This window comes from Serinus canaria, chromosome 6 (genome assembly GCF_022539315.1).
Source record: "Serinus canaria isolate serCan28SL12 chromosome 6, serCan2020, whole genome shotgun sequence".
NCBI classification, from domain to species: Eukaryota; Metazoa; Chordata; class Aves; order Passeriformes; family Fringillidae; genus Serinus; species Serinus canaria.
The window spans coordinates 2,844,371-2,861,909 of NC_066320.1; the positions used below are offsets into that span (position 1 = coordinate 2,844,371).

A 17,539-nucleotide genomic window follows, 5' to 3' on the forward strand; every position below is an offset into this window, starting at 1 on the left:
TCCCCTCTCCTTTTCTTTCAGCCTCTGGAAAGATTTAAAAGGCAGCAGCAGAGACCTTTTCACCTCATCTCCCTTAGGAAGAATAAAGCAGGCAGACCTCAGGAGGGAGAAAATCTTGTGTCATAGAAGTCCCAGTGGCCTCTCTCATAGGAAATACCCAAGTCAGGGCTATCTCCTGAATGACACAGGAAAATCCCTCACAATTATATCACTGGTGCAGTCCCTTGGAAACAACAGCACCACCTCTCTCTGGCAAAGTACCACCAACATAAGAAGCAGCAGCAAGTGCATGGAGAAGGATCCAAGGCACATGATGGGAGGTTTCCTTTTTATATTTTTATTTCCTGAGCCAAAGCAAATGCCACGTAAACGCCAAGAAGCTCTTGGTACATTCTCAGATGCCATCTCATGGGTGCTCTGCACACATTCCATGTAGGAATCATGAAGGGACAAACTGAAGAAAGGACCAGTGAAGGTCATCAGCTCCACTATCCTTTCCTTCTCCAAGGCAGGAGGAGCTAGGTGGGGGCAGATCCTGGATAAACATCTCTGCTCCCTCAGAACAATCAGGACCCCCTTTTCCCAGCTCCTCCAGAGCAGTGCTTCCTTATCTTTCCTTTTACAAAGAAAGGATCTCTTGCTGCAATTTAAGCCCATTATTTACCACTTTATCATCCACTACTGGCAAAAGCATTTCTAAGTTTCAAGAGTTTTTCCTACATGCTGCCCTCCTTCCCTTTATTATCCTTGAAACAACTCTTTCAGCCCCAGCTTGCAGACATTTTCTACCCCTCCAATTTTCTTACTGTTGTCCCCTGGGCTCTTTGCACCCATCCATGGTACCCAAAACTGGACAAATCCTTCAGCTAAGCATAGTCAGAGGTTCACTTTAAGGACATTTGACTCTTTTTTACTTCCATGGGGTGACTCAGAATGGAGCAGCCCCCCATAAGCCAAACCCTGGCCTGTTGGGCTGGCATGGAGGAACTTCTCCATCCTACACCAGTGCCACAGCTCCCTCCTGGACCTGTCCTTGTTTGCAGCTGTTTGTTTCTGCCTGATTTCTCAACATTGTTTGGAGCTCTGTTCCCTCCTACTCACGTGTGCAATATCCCTGCCTCTCCCCAGCTGGGTTTCACCTGCAGAGCTTGGAGTGCATTTCATGCTGCCCTTAACACCCTCCTGACCTCCACGGGTGGGATGAGTGGGTTTCCAGCTCTGTGAATATGGAGGCAGCTGATCCTTCTGTAACTGCTGCCATGTGAAACCTCAGCTCTCCATAAAACTGGAGCAAAGCCACCCCAGCTGCCAGAGGGTGATGCAGCAGTGGGGAGGGTGACATTCAGCAATAGTCTAAATTAATCTTTCAGGCTGGATTTTTTTCAAACAGAACTCTTCAGGGCTGGGTGCAGGCCTTTGTTCAGCTGAGATCCCCTCCCTCCAGGATCCCCCCCTCCCCACAAGCCAAATCCCTGGTACTCCTGCCATTGCCACGCTGCAAAACCTTTGCTTTAGCTCACAGTTTTGGGTCTGTTCCCCCCATCACAAATCCATGAAAATTCATGTGCTTCACGAAATCAAACCCCAGTTGCTATGGTGAAAGGCATTCTGCAAACTAAGAAACAAATACAAGTGGGACATTTGGAGGTTACCAGATTTTTGCACATCTTCCAGAGAAGAATAAAAACCCTTCCAGCAAATTAAAGGCTCCAATAAGATCCCAGAGCTACACCTCAAACGTGAGGGATTTGCAGTACAACTTAAGGAAATTAATAATCAAACACTGCATTTCTCCACAGGAGCCTCATCCCCATGGCTCCTATTACAGCAAATGCAGCAACAGTTTCTGAGAGCTGGGCTTTGCCTTTGCTGCAGAGATGGCAGGAGGCTTGGAAGGCATCTGGGAACACCGGGACACGGAGCTGCCGTCAGTGTGACCTCTCACTACACCCACCGAGCACCAAGAGGAGGAGTCTAGCTACAGAGCCAGTAAATTAATTCAGACAGACACAGAAAATTATCCAGCAGAAGGGTCATGGCACCTTGGGGATGAACTGTCTACTTTTGCTAATCAGTGGGTTGGGGTTTTTTGCATTTAATGTGCTGGGTCCTTGCCTTCTATTAAGGCACTGCTGTAATTCAACCCTTGCCAGCTCCACAGAGAAAAATTGTCCTCTAAAGATCAAAGAGGTGACACTGCCCCGGCTGGCTGGTGGAACAGCAGGGATCTCAGGGAAGTGAGGAGGGGGAATGCTCACTCGGTGGGAGGCAGAGGCACCCACAGAACCTCCAAAAGGCTCAGCTGCTGGCCTAGGTGGGAGTGCAGAGGTGCAGGGGAAAGAGCATTCAGAGCTCTCTTCTCCACAAACAGTCCTCCAGCTCTCACAGCTTCTGCTAAAATTAGTCAGAGGGGTGTAGAGCACCTCTAAGAGAAAAAAAAAAAAGGCTTTTCCTTTTCTTGGTGAGGTCACCAAAGAGATCTCTGTCATGCAAAGACAGCACAAACCTTCTGCACTGTGTTCTCCTCGGTGCAGTAGCTCAGCCTTCCCCCAAAACCTCCAACACTGCCTCCAAGGCCTGAACACTCCAACAAAGATATCTTCCCTCCTTTGTCTGCTCTGATTTTTCAAATGCCACTTCAGATTCCTGTTTCATCAAATGCAAATAACATGAATATGGCTTTTTCTCCCCCTGAAGAATATAATTCACAGGAAAGCATTTTCACAGCAACCCCAATTTAATCTCCTTTTTTTTTTCTCCCCATGATTATACAAACTGATCTCCAGTCTCATCTGCTCAACTGTCACATCCTCTCATCCCACTGTTGCTCTAATTGCACACTGCTGAGCCCCCTCGATTGTTCCGGTACCTCTTGGTAATGGCAGGAATTCTCCCCTCTGCAAAGTGCCAGCACAGCCTTTCATTTCTGCTTTTGATTCTTCTGTAAAAACGAGGTGAGGAAAGCACTGGCTTATTTCTGAGATCCTGATGTTGCACCACAATCTCTTACTCAGTCTTCCCTTACCTCAGTAAATTCTTTGTTTGGTATTTTTAACTCTAAACTTTCCAAGCAGCCACCTCCTGTTAGGTATTTGTTCCTGCTGTCAGTCCTACTTTGGATCTACATCTTTACCACCTTGCTGAGGATAACAAGATGTTCTTACCCTTTCTGAACACCAGGCAGTCTTGATCCCACCTAACGCCAGTCCTTTGGCTCTTTGATTCACCTCAGCTTAGAAATAGATCAGGAAAAGACTCAGCCTCCTTAAATCCACAAACAAAATTTACACAAAAGGCCTGGGCTCCCGCTGCTGCAGAACACAAGACAAACTCCTCATCTGCAAGTGGAGCTGGTGCTGCACAGGGGCACACATTCATTTGCTTAGAGCTCGGTGGGCTTTGGGTATTTTTAAGGGTCAGGGGTTTATTCAGGCCAAGGTTTTTCTTTTCCACTGCATCTCTCTCTGTGGCATTACATCAAATGTTTTGAACTGAACTGCTGCATGCCACAGCCACCACACTGCTCATACCCAGCAGGACAGACACACTGACAGGGAACACCACTGGCTCTCCAGAGTATCAGACAGTAAATGCACTTTTCCCCTGCTCCCAGTGAAAGCAGGTACAGTGCCATAACTCAATACACTTATGCAGGCCTCAAAAGAGAAGGAGCCTCATCAAGTGATGCCTTATCTGACCTAGAAGCCCTCCCTGGGCACTCTTGCAGCCCTGCTGCTGAACCGGGGCATGGCAGCATGTGTTACCACCTTGGCTGATCCCATTCCCAGTCTTCCATCCCAGCTTAAAGTCTCCCCTAATGCCCTAAAGACATAAGATGTGCAGCTTTCTGCTGCTGTACCTCAGTAGCTGTTCCCTCAATATTTAATCTTGTAAGCTGTTAATGCACGGATCTGTGCTAAGCGGCAGAGTTCAGCTTTTTCTGCACTCAGAATTTGCTTCCTTCTTGTCTGAACATGGCAAAGGCCATTCATTTACTTCTCAGACCTCAACTCGAGCCAAAATTCATTCCATTTTCACCCAGTGAGAGTCCAGGTGGTTTTCTTCCTTTCCCTTAAACGCACAACAGAAATTTTCGGCCAGCCGGCCTTTTTGCTTTTCTTTTCCTTTTTATTTTTTTATTTATTCACTGCAGCCTTAGCTGGATTTTTTTTACTGCTAAACAAAACCAAATAAAAGCCCGGAGGCAGTGCAGCCTCGTCTCCGGAGATGCCGGCAGCTGCCCTGGGTGCCTCGGTGCCAGGGCTGTGCCAGCTGCGGCGCAGGGAGCACGGCAGGGAGCTGTCAGCCTGGCATCTCCCCCAGGCCTGGCCCTGCCCAAGCTGCTGGGGCCTTTCAGGAGGAATTGCTGCCTCCTCCCTCAACTCTCCTGACTCTTCCCTGCCTCCTCCCTCTGCTCTCCTGACCAGAGAATGATTTCGGTGCGTGGCTGGGATGTTCAAAGCCAGCCTAGAGGGAATATATACGGCTCCATGTCCATGAAGCATCCACAGCTTTTTGGCACTAGAGCAGAGAAGTGCAAAGCCAAAGCTCTGTTGGACACAAATCTCACACAGCCCCTTGGGCTCTCAGCTCCACCTAGGCCAGGAAACCTTTTTCAGGGATATTCTTCAAGACAGAAGTAATTTAAACTCCCAAACGCAAGTCATCCTACAGGATCTATTTTCTGAGCAGTGTGGGAAGGTACCGGCCTGCACAACCATTTATTAGCACAAATAGGAGTGTATGTTTAACTCTGTGGAACGGGTAGAACAAAGGATTATTAAATAAAATTCTGATTAGTTCAGCTGAAAGCAAAATACCAGCTGGAGCCTGGTGTAGCGCAGGCATGTTATCAGCAAACATGTGCTGCCAGCGCATCTGCACACACACACACAGACACACACACACCCCCCAGCTCTGACCATGGGGAACCCCAGCCTGCAACAGCAGAGCCACAGCACTCCCATCGTGTTCTGTGCCCCGACAGCTCCAGTCCTGCCCCGAGCCTTTGGCCCTACAGGGCTGCACAATGGGAATGAGAGTGATGAAACCGGAGTTTTCCCACTTGCCCTCCTACCAGCAGCCATGCTTTGTTAGCGTTCCAAGTGGGAACACAGCCACTCAGCAGAGCTATCACAGAGTCCCACCGCCTGGAATCACATGCAGGGCACATGGCTCTCCCTCCCACCAGCCTGCCTAAGTGCAGCCATATTCATTAACAGCCCGTCCTTTAGATCCCGGTGCAAAAGTTAATGAAGGCACTTTGTGAGAGGGCAGCCTCCCCAGCACAAGATAAATAATGGATATAAAAGCAGGCTGGGAGGGAACTGGTGCATCCCTGCAAGGTCATGCTGGAATGCATCAGTGGCTCACTGAGGCTGGGCTCCTCCGGTAAGAAGCCTGGAGCTATTTATGACTCATGTAATTAATTAATGCCAACGGGCGCTCTGCTGCAGGCACGTGGGAGAGCAAAGGGAAATACGAAGCGGGCAGGTTAGGAAATGTAGTGGAGGTGGGAGAGAAGGATGACATTTCTTGTGGCAAGACATGCTTTGAAGTAATTACCAGCAGTCCAAACAGCCAGCAGCTCTTTTGGCTACGTCAGTACAAAATCAATTAGGAGCTTTAAAAATGCATTGGGCTCATATTTCCCAGAGCATCAAGGATAAGAAGCAGCCTCGGAAGGAGAGCAGTTGCATTTCCGAGCACCGTGCACCTTAAGACCCTTCCCCGGATCCTCAGACCCACAAACGGTGTGACCAGCAGAGGGAGCATCGTTAATACTGTCCCAGTCACACACATTTTGGGATGAGAGCCCGGAGGAAGACCCACAGTTTGATTTTACGTGTATCTAAAGCCTGAGGACCAGTTTAACAGAAGCAGGAGAAAGGAGTGAAGGTGATCGTGGAGAAAGCAGAGTCCTGCAGGCACTCAGGGTTCCTGACACGAATCTCCCCCTTCCAGAGCCAGCTCTCCCAACACTGGGAGCTATCCAAAACTGCAGATCACATCAAGAAAGGGACCAGGGCTGTGGCTTCCCTGCTCCAGCTTGCAATACTGCAGTCTCACACTGCACACTCAACATGTGGTGACGCTGAGTCATGACACCATGCTCGCACAGACCGTTTGAGGACAATGAGAGCTTAACCTAATTTTGTCCCTTTGTTTGTCCTCTGCACACAGATCAATCAGTTCCACTCCCTGACTTCACATCCCCCTGCATCCAGTGCCTGATACATTATTAAGATTGTAAATACAAATAAAGCTCACTCTTCCCCTCCTCTGGGAGGGCTCTAAAATCCTTCTGGGTTGTCCAGCTCCCACCCAGCCTGCATCCTCTCTCATGTATCTTCATTGCCAGAATATCTTCTTACCCTTCCCAAATGTACCCATGCATTGTCCTTGCTCCCTCTTATCAGAGCCGCCTGCAACAAATCCTCTCACACAATGAGGATTGGAAATTTGCTTACAAGCTGGTGCTGCTTTCCATTTCTGCTCCTCTGTGCATCTCTTTTCTCTCTGGACACTTGCAGGGGTCAAGCAGCATAGCATCAGTCTGCCACAGCCATCTGGATGAGCAGCAGAGGCTGCCTGCAATCCCAACACTGGTTGGCAAAGCCTGGGAGTCTGCAGCGTGCTCCCCTTTGAGCCTTTCCCAACCTCCACAGTCTGGGGGATGGTGTTTTCTAACCTCTGATCACTGCCAAAGCCCTCGGATCCTGGTGGGACTCCCTACCACTACCCAGTATTTTGGAGCAAATCAATAGCAGAGATTAAAAACCAAAAAGGAAAGAGTAAGTGAAATGACAGTGGGGTTTAGTTTCATAAATATATATGAGTAGAACAAGAGCAACGAAGTGCTTCTTTCTGGTGGGCTGAGAATCAACTCGAGCCTGAGTCTCCAGGGTAAAACAGGAGCGAAGTAAACGACAACACGAACACCCACTTAGCATTCGTGCCTCATATCCCTGCTCTGAGCCTCAGCAGCTTCAGGAATGCTCCTGTTAAATACTGTAATGTCCCAATTACCACTGATCTGGACTGTTTATTTTCTAAACAGATTCCCCCCTCTCCCTTGCCCCCCACCCCAAAAAGCCCCAGGAGATCCCATAAGCCTAAGACAAAAGCAGTCTAGAAGAGGTGCTTCAACCTCTTCTGGCTATACAATATCCATAGCTGGCTCCATTTCCCTAATTGTTTCATACTGACCTTGAGGATATTTTGGCCATTAAATGACTCCCGCTCCTTGAGAGATGATTTACCAGGCATTGTGTTGTTTCGTTCTTCAGCTGTAGAGAGAAAAGCCACCACCAGAATGAGCTTCAGATGGGAGAACTCTCTGTGCTGTACTTCACCCCCCACTCTGTCCCTCCCCAAAGTCAGCTGCCAGCTAATAAACCATCTTTGCCCAGTTCTCAGTGCAAAAAAAACCCCACATCCACTTGGATTTTAGGAGGAAAAGGGCTGGAACTGATGCATCTATCGGGATCACCTCTGTTACCTGCAGGAAAGGCCCCAAACCACAGCTCCTGCCGTGGTGACTCTGTAGGGCTGACTGCTCAGTGCAACACACCTGCTTCTCTCTGGCTCGTTTTCATCCCTCATCCTGCCATGTCAGGCTGCAAGACAGCACTTGCACGGCCTGGAACAGCCCCAGATCCGAGGCTGAGCATGCCAGCACAACGCCTGGCGGGATGCGGACGAACCCGACACAAACCTGTGCTGCCTGCACCTCCGTGTGCTGTGGATGTTTCTGTGGGGTGGGCACACAGCCACACACACACACAGACATTCAGAAGAGCACCCCAGGCCTACAGCAGCTGCCAAAAGCCTACGTCTGAGATCCATTTCCCCAGAGCACAGCTAGGTTTTTAAATAATCCCCAAGTCCATGATCTGTTCCTTCCACAGGACCTCTGCCTCACTCGGTGAATATATTCAGTATTTCTTTTTCATCTCCATCATTAACTATGAAGTCCCCCTCACATCCAGCTTGCTGTTCAAATCCTGTATGGAATACAAAGAGAGTTCAATGGCTGCCTGCAGAATGCTGGCGGAATGCTCTCCCCATTGTGTCTGAATGCCTCTCATGCCTCATGGGGCTGTGCAGAATATAGACTCAGGGTGCCAGACCCAGCTGCCCATGTGCAGAGCCACATCAGCACTCTGGGGTCACATTTTCAGAGCTCAGTTTGAGAGGCCCATCTTTACAGGGTTTTTGTGCCCTGGCTGTGCTTGTTTGACTTCAAGCAGCAGTCAGAGCCAAACCTGCCCAGAAGACAATGACACAAATCACCTGCTGTTATCACTGTCCCTGCAGAGATTCAGAGAGGCAACAACTAAAGAATTCTTGACACAACCTATTGCAGTGCACAGGGGCCACCGTGCCAGAGCATGCACATTTGCACATGGAGAAGCAGGCTGTAAGACACTGCCCCTCCCCAAGGATGATGCTTTTAGGGCTGCTTTATAAAGTAATATGATCAGAACCATGCTACAGACAGCCAGAGCAGACAATCTTTTGGCAGAGACAGCAGACGCCATACACTCAAGAACAGCTCACATTCAGCTTTGCATCACATTCATCTGTCTGCATCTGATTTAAGGAGAAAGACAATGGAATCACTTTCCTAAAGAAATGGGCAGTCTCTAAGTTAAACAAGGAGGATTATGTTTTCATCTTGTTTGAAGGTCAGCACAACAGACAGAGTTGTTACTCAGCCCAAGATCTCACCTCCATGAAGAGTGGCTGAGGTCACCTGCCATGTTCAGCCTGAAGGAGACTGAGGGGACACCTCATCAGGGTCTGCAGCTTTCATACAAAGGGCAGTGCAGGAGCAGCTCTGATCTCTGCTCTCTGTGACCAGGGGCATTGCTGGAGCAGTGCCAGGGGAGGTTGGATATTGGGAAAAGGTTCTTTGCCCAGAGGGAACACTGACCAGGCTCCCCAGGAAATGGTCAGAGCTCCAAGGCCACCAGAGCTCCAGGAATGTTTGGACAATGCTCTCAGGCACAGGTGGGATTGTTGGGGTGTCCTGGGTAGGGCCAAGAGCTGGGCTGGATGATCCTTGTGGGTCCCTTCCCACTCAGGACATTCTATGATTCTACTTGAACATATTTTTCCCTAGCCCAGATACTACGAGTGCTACAGGATGCCAAGGTTTTGAATCTATGACTTTTGTTCATTGCTTTATTTTCTTCTGGGTTTTATCAGCAGACATGTCCCCCCAACCCTGCAGGTAAGGAAAACCACACTGAAAAAGCTAACAACAAAAGCATGTGCCGAGAAATTGTTGGAAGGGAGAAATTGGACTACTTTAAATGCATTTAGCAGCAAGGATGAAGGCTCTACATACTTGGATCTTTCCTGAAGAGAGTGTTCATGACTGTGGCATGCAGCTTCACCCTGTCCCATTCTTTAAGCATCAGGCCAGAGGCCACAAAGCGCTCCACCAGCTGATCAGCGACCATCTGCAGCCTGGGAAGCAAAGAGAAAGAACAGGGCCACGTCAAACAAGGAGCCTCTGCAGCATCAGCTTTGGGCTTTTCAGCCAGAAGGGCAGCAAGTGTGAAATGAAGTCTCTGCATGCACACAGGAAAGGGAGCTAGTCCCTGATGGAAAGCGAGCAGAGGCATCAGCATTCAGCTCTAATGCAAAAAGTTCTGACTGCTGCACAAAGCTTCCTCTGTGATCGCTCCTGCTGCAAATATTCCATGAGGAAGGGCAGATTTAGCACAGCAGAGAGCTTGCTCACAGTGACAGATGTTACTGGGAGCTGAAGGATGCATCTTTCTACTGCCAGGAAACACAATGTGACTCTCCTTGCAAATGCTAAAATCTGCACACCCGCAGGGGCTTGGGCACCTTGGCTCCCAGAGGATGTGCTCAGGGACTGCTGCAGCCTGGCTCCTCTCTGCCCCAGATAACCAACCCAGCCACTGGGCTTGCTGTCTGGGAGAGCCCAGAAACTGGTGACAGGGCCACAAACCCCGTCAGCACATCCTGGTGAACACTTCAGCTTTGGAGCTACTGAGCAAGCAAAATCCAAGGACTTATTCCCACCTTTGTGTCTGGCCTTGACTGTCAGGATCTGAGGGCAGACCCATCCTAGGACAGGCAGCAGGAGCAGGGATCAGAGCAAGCTCATGTCTAAGGAGCTGAAGGAGCTTCCAGGCTGCTGCTGTGCCCAAAAAACTTCTGCAGTGCCTGATTCTTACCAAAGGTAGAGAGGATATGCCAGAATGAGAGCTCCCCATCTCTGAAAATAAGGCCAGAGGGTATTCAGTCTGTGCAGAAGAACCTGAGCTTCTCCCAGCACGTTCCAGGGAGGAGAGAGCTTTCTGCTCTGTGAGATCCCACCACGTTGGTGTCTCAGCTGTGGCAGAGCGTGGCCTGTCCCCAGAGCCTGGGGCTGCCATGCTCTGGTTACCAGCTCTGACCCCACTGCTGGCTTTGGGCTGCCCCTCACGGGCTGCCAGCTCCCATGTGATCATTTCAAGACTCTCAAACTACCAATTGTCACGGCTTTTTACTATTTTCTGGCTTTACTTCAGTGATTTTTAAAATTAGGAATGACAAAGATTAAATGAATATCATTACAGACAATACTAAAACAAATTAACAGAGAATAGCTCAAGTGAAAATGGTGCTTTATTACGTTATAAAGTTAATCAAGGAAATAAAACAAATTAGAATGAATTATAATGGAAATTATTTGCCATGTGGGAGGCATCAGAGCATGATCCCTCTTTCAGTCTGAGCCATTATATGTGCAGAAGGGCTTGCCAACCCCTAATTCTGTCTGCAGTTATGCAAGCTAAGTCAGGATAAATCAAATCTCCTGCTTTGCAGCTTAAGCTGATCAAGATCATCCAAAGATCAGGAAGGAACTCCACCCCTCAGCCATGCCAGGAACTACACAGAGCTAACAGGACATCTTGCATGAGACAGGAAGGCACACACCTCTCTCTAGCACAGGCTGCAGCAGTCTGATCCAGCACAGGAAGCCACGTGGCTGCTGCTCTCCTCTGGTATTGGCCTTGCAGCTCAGAAACTGCTTCCCCATTTCCCTAAGCAAGGCACAGCAGGTTTCAGCAGGTTCAAGGAGCTGCTCAGCAATCACCTGGGTCACAGGCCAGAAAACAAAGCAGGGTTTTCTGGAGATATCACCATTTGTCCTCTCTTTATAATCACTGCTGGTCCAACACAGTGTCTGCTGGAATCTCAAAGGAAGGAAAAGCTGCTCTCCATCAACACAAAAATACCTTTTTTTCCCTTCTGCAAAGCTAAATATTTTTCTGAATGCTAACAGCTAAGGAACTATGTAAGGGGAGAAGTGCAGATGAATGATTTCAGGAGAAGGTGCTTCACCCAGATGGCTGTGGGGCACTGAACAGGGAATTGTCACTGGCCCCAAGGCTGCCAGGGCTCCAGGAGCATTTGGACAGCACTCTCAGGGACAGAGTGGTGTTGTTGGGGTGTCCTGGCCAGAGCAAGGAGCTGGACTCGATGACCCTGATGGGCCCTTCCAACTCAGCCTATTCTGTGATTCTGTGAATTAAGCTGCAGGTGAGGGCAGGACCAGCCTGGGCCAAGGATTAAAACTTCAAATTGCTTGGCCCTCTCTGGGTCTGCTGCTATGCAAAAAGCAAAAGGGATGCTGTGGAAGAGAAGCCTGGCAATTTCCAGGTGCCATGCAAAGCACAAGGTCTGGTTTTGTTCAAAACCTCAGCTAACAGATCTCTGTGAAGGACAGTGGAGACATCAGCCCTTTCTTGGGGGGGGTGGGGAGTGCTGTTTTCAGTTTCAAGGCCAGGTGGATTTGAAGACCTCACTTCTCTCCCCTGCCCAAAGCAGCTCTGCCAGCCCTGATGCACATCAGCACTTTCCCCAGCATTATGCCTAAGTGGGTTCTCACCACACAGGGTACAGCTGGCATCTGAAACAGAGCAGGGTGCAAGTACCAACAATTCCAGCTGTCCCCAGAGGCAGGCAGACATCACTGACAATTCAGGCCCTGCTTATGCTCTAGAGGATTCCTCTCCCAGCTCCTCAGGATGCAGATTTATTTTCAGATGCAACCAGACTGGCAAGCATTGCACCTCAGAGAGAGCCAGAGCTTGGTGACTCAGGAGAAGAAGCCCAGAGCTGGTATTTTAGATGCTCTCTACAACAAAACCCAACAAAGGACATTTGGGTCATGCAGTGTCTGTCTCCATCTCATCTTTCCAAGTGCTTCTGCTCTCTTTCTCCCTGTGCTCTGGCTCCTGGCTGATCTCTGCCTTGCCCTGGCTCCCCACCTGCCACATTTGTTTTTATCTCACCTCTCCCAGGGTAGGACAGACTTCAAAGTGGAAGAGCCAAGAAAAGGAAAAGACTTCAATTCCTACTGCCTCCCAGCAGTTCTTACATTTTTCATTTTCCCCCTCATTTCCTTATCCCACTTCCGATCTCTGACTTCAACACAGCCTCCAAAGTGTGGTTTTAAGCAGGCACCCCCCCACCATCTCCTCAGCCCTCAGGGAAAGGATATGCCAGAACATATCCCTTCTTCCCTGAGCCAGTGCCTGTTCACAGCCTCCCTCCTCCAGCTGCACTGCTCCATGCTCCTCTGCTAGCTCCTGCTGTCCTCTAGCAATGGGAACAGACAACAAAAGGGCAGTGCTGTCAGACAAAGAGAAAGGAGGCTCAGAGACAGGAGGTAAAGCTCTTCTGGCTACTCCCCTTCCCTGTTTCTGGCAACCAGCAGCACTGAGTACAACAGCTCTTATGTTAATCAAGGAATCTACAGTGGTTTGGGTTGGAAGAGGTGTTAAAGATCAGCTGCTTCCAAACCCTGCCATGGGCAGAGACACCTTCCACTAGACCAGGGTGCTCCAAGCCCCACCTGTGTTTCCTCAGTCTTCCAGAAAGCACCAAGAGAAAAGTTGGTGCTGCCACTGGTGACGTAGTCCTTGTCAAAAACAAGATGAAGGAAATTTGTCCAGACACTGCCACATCCTGGGCAGGGCTGTATGTGGAGCTGAAGCCATCAGCCACAGTGGTGAACAGCACTCGAGCTGTCACCAACCAGGCTTCAAGATCTTGCAGCAGCAGCTCCAAAAGACATTTCACACCCAGCACCCATCCCAGACTGCTGCAGACACACAAACCAACTCTGTATTCAGGTCATGCTCTTCTGAGGACCTTCTGGGTTAACTGGGTTTTAAGAATAATTAAAATGCTGCACAATAGAACACACCAGGCTGTCCAGATTAATCTGGACTGCAGGTTGGGAACTAGGCAGTAGAGGCCAAATCATCCTGCCTTCTAAGTCATCTCAGGAGTATCTCCTTGGCCATCTTATCCCTGTGTGAGCTGTGACTCCATTACTCACCCTGACAGACTGCTGCAGAAACAAACGACATCCTTCAGCTGCAGCACCAGTGACTGAGTTAAAGAGCAAACACATCACTGCCTTAACTGCTTCAGGAAGCAAGGATGACTTCATCTTGGTGACTGCTGGCCTGAGGACTGCCAGGAACACCCACCAGCTCCAGAGGGTTTCCCTGCCACTCTGGGGAGGAATGAAAGACAGGAGCACGGGGAACTCACCTGTCTGAGCCATCCTTCATGTGGACTTTGGCATAAAGGACATCTGTCATGGCAGGGTCGTCGTTCATGTACTCCACTCCTGCCACCTCCACCGTCAGGGGCTGGCCTCCAGTAATTTGGCTAAAAGCCAAGAAATCCAGAATGTTAAAAAGCAAAATATCACACCAGCTCTTGAAATGCAACATATAGTGCTCCTTGTCCACAGACCAAATACTTGGGTTTACTAGGGGAATGAGATTACTCTTTTTGCCACAGTGAGACACAAAGTTGGTGCTAAGTGGGACTTAAATGTTACACAGAGCCTATGGGGCAGTGAACCCCACTGAGGAGTTCTTCTCTGTCCCCTATTTTTCAACTTCTTTGCACTGCAAAAACCCAAACTCAAAAAGTCTCCCTATTTCCTAAAACTCAAAAGCCTATGGCTGCTATTGCCTTGTCACCCTGAGTGGTAAAAGAATTTAAATTCATACATTTGGTGCTTCAGACACACATTAAGTCAACTTGTCAGTGCTCACAGGCCACCCCAAAGTGGAGATCTCCATCCACATGTCAGAAAACCCACCAGAAGTAAATGGTCCAGGTTCTCATTCCAGAGAGGCTCCTGCCTCCCTGTGAAAAGACCAACCATAAAGTCTCCAATTTTTGCTGGGAAAGGTACTTGATAGAGAACATAGCTCTGAGTGCAACATCCAACCAGTAAACAGAGCTGGTTTAAAATCAGCTCCAGCTCTTCATGCAGGATATAATATGCACTCCCACCTGCAAATGGCCTGTAGAGTGTATCTGCTTCCCAACACTCTGCAGAGCATCCTGGGGAGGCTGGTGTCACAGCCAGTGCTCCCTGTGAGTAAGTGATGCCTTGTTTAACACCCAGGGCTCATGGAAAGAACAGGGAGTGTCTGGGCAGGCAGATGTAACCAACACAAGTTAACAAGGTGAGTGCGACTTTGCTCTGACCTTGCTCACTCCTGTTCAGCTTTTGAGGTTCTCAGCAAAGATTCCCAAGTGAAATAAGCAGTGTGATTTCCCTTCCCAGTATAGTTACTGGGAGGGAAACAGCACAAATTTACTATTATGGACACCAAACTAACAGCACTAAAGGTCACATATTCTAAAAAGGGTCAAAAAGGTCACAGCTACCTTCACAGGGCACTGGCTGCACTTTAGAAAAGGAAATGAAAGCTAATGAAGGTTTATGTAGGTGGAAGGGAGCATAATTAATTTTCCAAGTATATTTACTTGGGTGTGGAAGGGGAAATAAACTGAAGGTTACCTTCAAGTGTTGATTCCCCCTTCACTAAAGGAAATAGGGAGCAATGATTTTCTCGGCATCAGTTCAATCCACTTATGTGGAAGCTGGCACTTTCCAAATATTGCATTCAGAGCCTCCCCCTGGAAACACACTTGCATTTCTGTTCAACAGCTGAACTGAAGCCATCCTTTTAAAGGCAGAGGTATGAATTCTGGCCATGCATTAATTCCCACAGATATTAGCTGGCACAGCGTGGCCAATTCTTCATGCACCGAGGCAGTGAATAAATGAATGCGAAGGATCCGTGCTCTGTGTGCAAAGGCTTTGCAGAAATAAATAAATAAACCACCCCCTCAGGCCATCCTCAATTACTAAGCTGACCAGAGATAAGCTAATTAAGGTGTCACTGGAGCACATTTGCAGCCAAAGCCCCAACATCTGCAGCTGGGTGTTAACAGGCAGCGAGGCAGCCGCGTTCCCAGAGCAGCACGGACACTTTCAGGCTGATCACTCACAGGGCTCCTGATGGCTTCCCTGCACACAGCTCCCCTTGCCCAGGAATGTGTGTCAAGGACACCTCAGCATCTGCTCTGAGGCAGGGGGAAGTGCCAGAGCCCACTGCAGGCAGCATGCAAAGGTAAGGGAGCTCAGCCCTTCCTCTGCTGCAGGGAGGGGACAGCGGCAAAAACTGCTCAGGCACAAAGAACAGGGATGGACGTGAGGAAGGAAAGTGAGCAGAGCAGGTTTTCAGGGAATGACAAGGGTCTGAGCTGAGCTACAGATGCTGTAAGGCTCTCTGTGGCTGCTTGGGGATTTCTACTGCCCCATTTGAAACATTTCTAAATGTTTCAAAACATTTTTAAATTTTTCTAAATTTCTAGAGTTGAGAGGACACTACTGGAGCTGCTCTTCTCTTCACTGTTCCTTGTCAAGACAGAGGGCTGCTTTCCCCCCTCTCAAGGCCTTGGTGATGACATCCCTTTCCCACCACTTACTCCACAAAGTCCTCTTTGCACTGCTGCAGGAGGTCACAGGCTTTCTGGATCTCTTGTTCATTCAGGAGCACCAGCGTCCCAATAGTCAGGTGAAGTTTTGCAGGGTTCTGGAACAGGCTGCTGCTGACCCCGTGATCCTACAAATCAATCCATCACATAGAGGTGTCTTACCTCATCCACACACACCCTGCTCCATCACAGGGATAAACACTACAGAAAGCAGGTATCAAGTCACTGGCATCAATCCTTTTATCTCTGGTTGGGTTGGTATGACTTAAAGTTGAAAATTTTTCAGGTTTTGTGAAGAAGCAACTTCAGCCTGGCAGATGAACTGCAGTCCCTGCCTGCTCTTCCATCAGAGCTGCTAACAGCAGCCTGGAAGATCAGGACAGCAGGCTGGAACTTGGTACCCAGGACCTGCAACACTCACTTGTATGGGGTTTTCTGGGAGGAGACTTCCACAGCTGTCGACGCAGCATCTGCTACCAGCAATGAACTCCACACAAGCCAGCTCAGATTTAAAACTTCAATCCATTTCTTGTGCAATAAAGAGACCAGCTGTAGTGACAAGCTCTAAATGGTCTCCAAATCCTGTCTAAAAACAGGTTGCACCTCACAACAGAAGCACAGCTAATACCAGCTCTGATAATTATACTTTTCTTCTTCCCATATGCCATATAGTTTGCCGAGGTGAATTAAGTTTAAATTCCCTTTATAAGAAGAGCTGCCTGTTGTTGCTAGGGAGGAACTGCTCCCAGGTGGAGCAGTGGTTGTATCCAGCTTTAAGAAACGTGCTATTCTGTTCTAGGATACTTATAAAAATACCTCAAGGATGGTTAACACACCCATATTAAAACAATTATTTCCACTTAGTGGCCGCTTCCCATCAGTGCATTAAATAACCTCCAATTTTAACTCCAGAAGAAGCCAACCTGCCAGGCCATGGAAGCCTTTCTGCATCTGAAAAGAGTGCACCAGCTGAGAACAATAGCTTTGAAGTTTCTACTGTGCTCCAGAGTTTGAAATAAAACCTTTCAGACGTTTAAATGCTGCAGTATGTCAGCCTGTCAAGAGTTTCATGCCCCACATCTCGCTCAGCATTTTTCATGCCTAATGACCACATGCAGACCCTTCTTTAGAGCACAGCTTATAGGCTGGACTAGGGACAAGGCAGGCTGCAAAACAGAGGTCAGGGGCTTGCTCCAGCAGCCACAACCTGGCAAACACCAGGGATGGCCCCATCTCACTTCTTCCTACCTTCCCCACCCTGCAGTAAAAGCTTTGTGGCTTCCTTTAATTCATGCTGCTGTTCACCTGCATGACAGGACATGATTTCTCTCTGTCAGCCTTTTTTCTCCAGTGATATCTGCAGTCAGAGAATATTTGGCCCTTCACAAAATAACAGCCTGGGTAACAGATACTGGGAGAAGGTTTGATTTAACCTTGCCACGGACAACCAGCCGAGGTCACAGAGTGCACAGATGAGGTACAGTAACACAGCCCTTTGCAGGTCAGAAAGCCAAAGCCCTGCCCTCATTTTTTGCCCCAGCACAATTTGTGCTGTAAACATAACCCAAAAGCAGCATCTTCCCCTGAGGTTCAACACCTGAGTGTGGGCTGAGTTAACAAACTATGGCACGTCACCTCCACGAGCCACACTGCTGCTGCTGGGGAGTTCAGCAGGCAAGAGCAGTGCACA

The 17,539-nt window shown here is 48.8% G+C and overlaps 1 protein-coding gene across 2 annotated transcripts in view; it reads right to left on the bottom strand.

Moving 5' to 3' along the window:
- Window positions 1-17,539, bottom strand: part of ASCC1 (activating signal cointegrator 1 complex subunit 1) — a 35,496-nt gene that overhangs the window by 7,831 nt on the left and 10,126 nt on the right. For both annotated transcript variants that reach the window (XM_009098845.4, XM_018923907.3), the window contains exons 6-9: window positions 15,841-15,977; window positions 13,594-13,713; window positions 9,356-9,477; window positions 7,210-7,289 (exon numbers count right to left, since the gene is read on the bottom strand). In XM_009098845.4, the coding sequence (XP_009097093.1) occupies window positions 7,210-7,289; window positions 9,356-9,477; window positions 13,594-13,713; window positions 15,841-15,977 (459 nt within the window). The remainder of the gene's footprint in view (window positions 1-7,209; window positions 7,290-9,355; window positions 9,478-13,593; window positions 13,714-15,840; window positions 15,978-17,539) is intronic.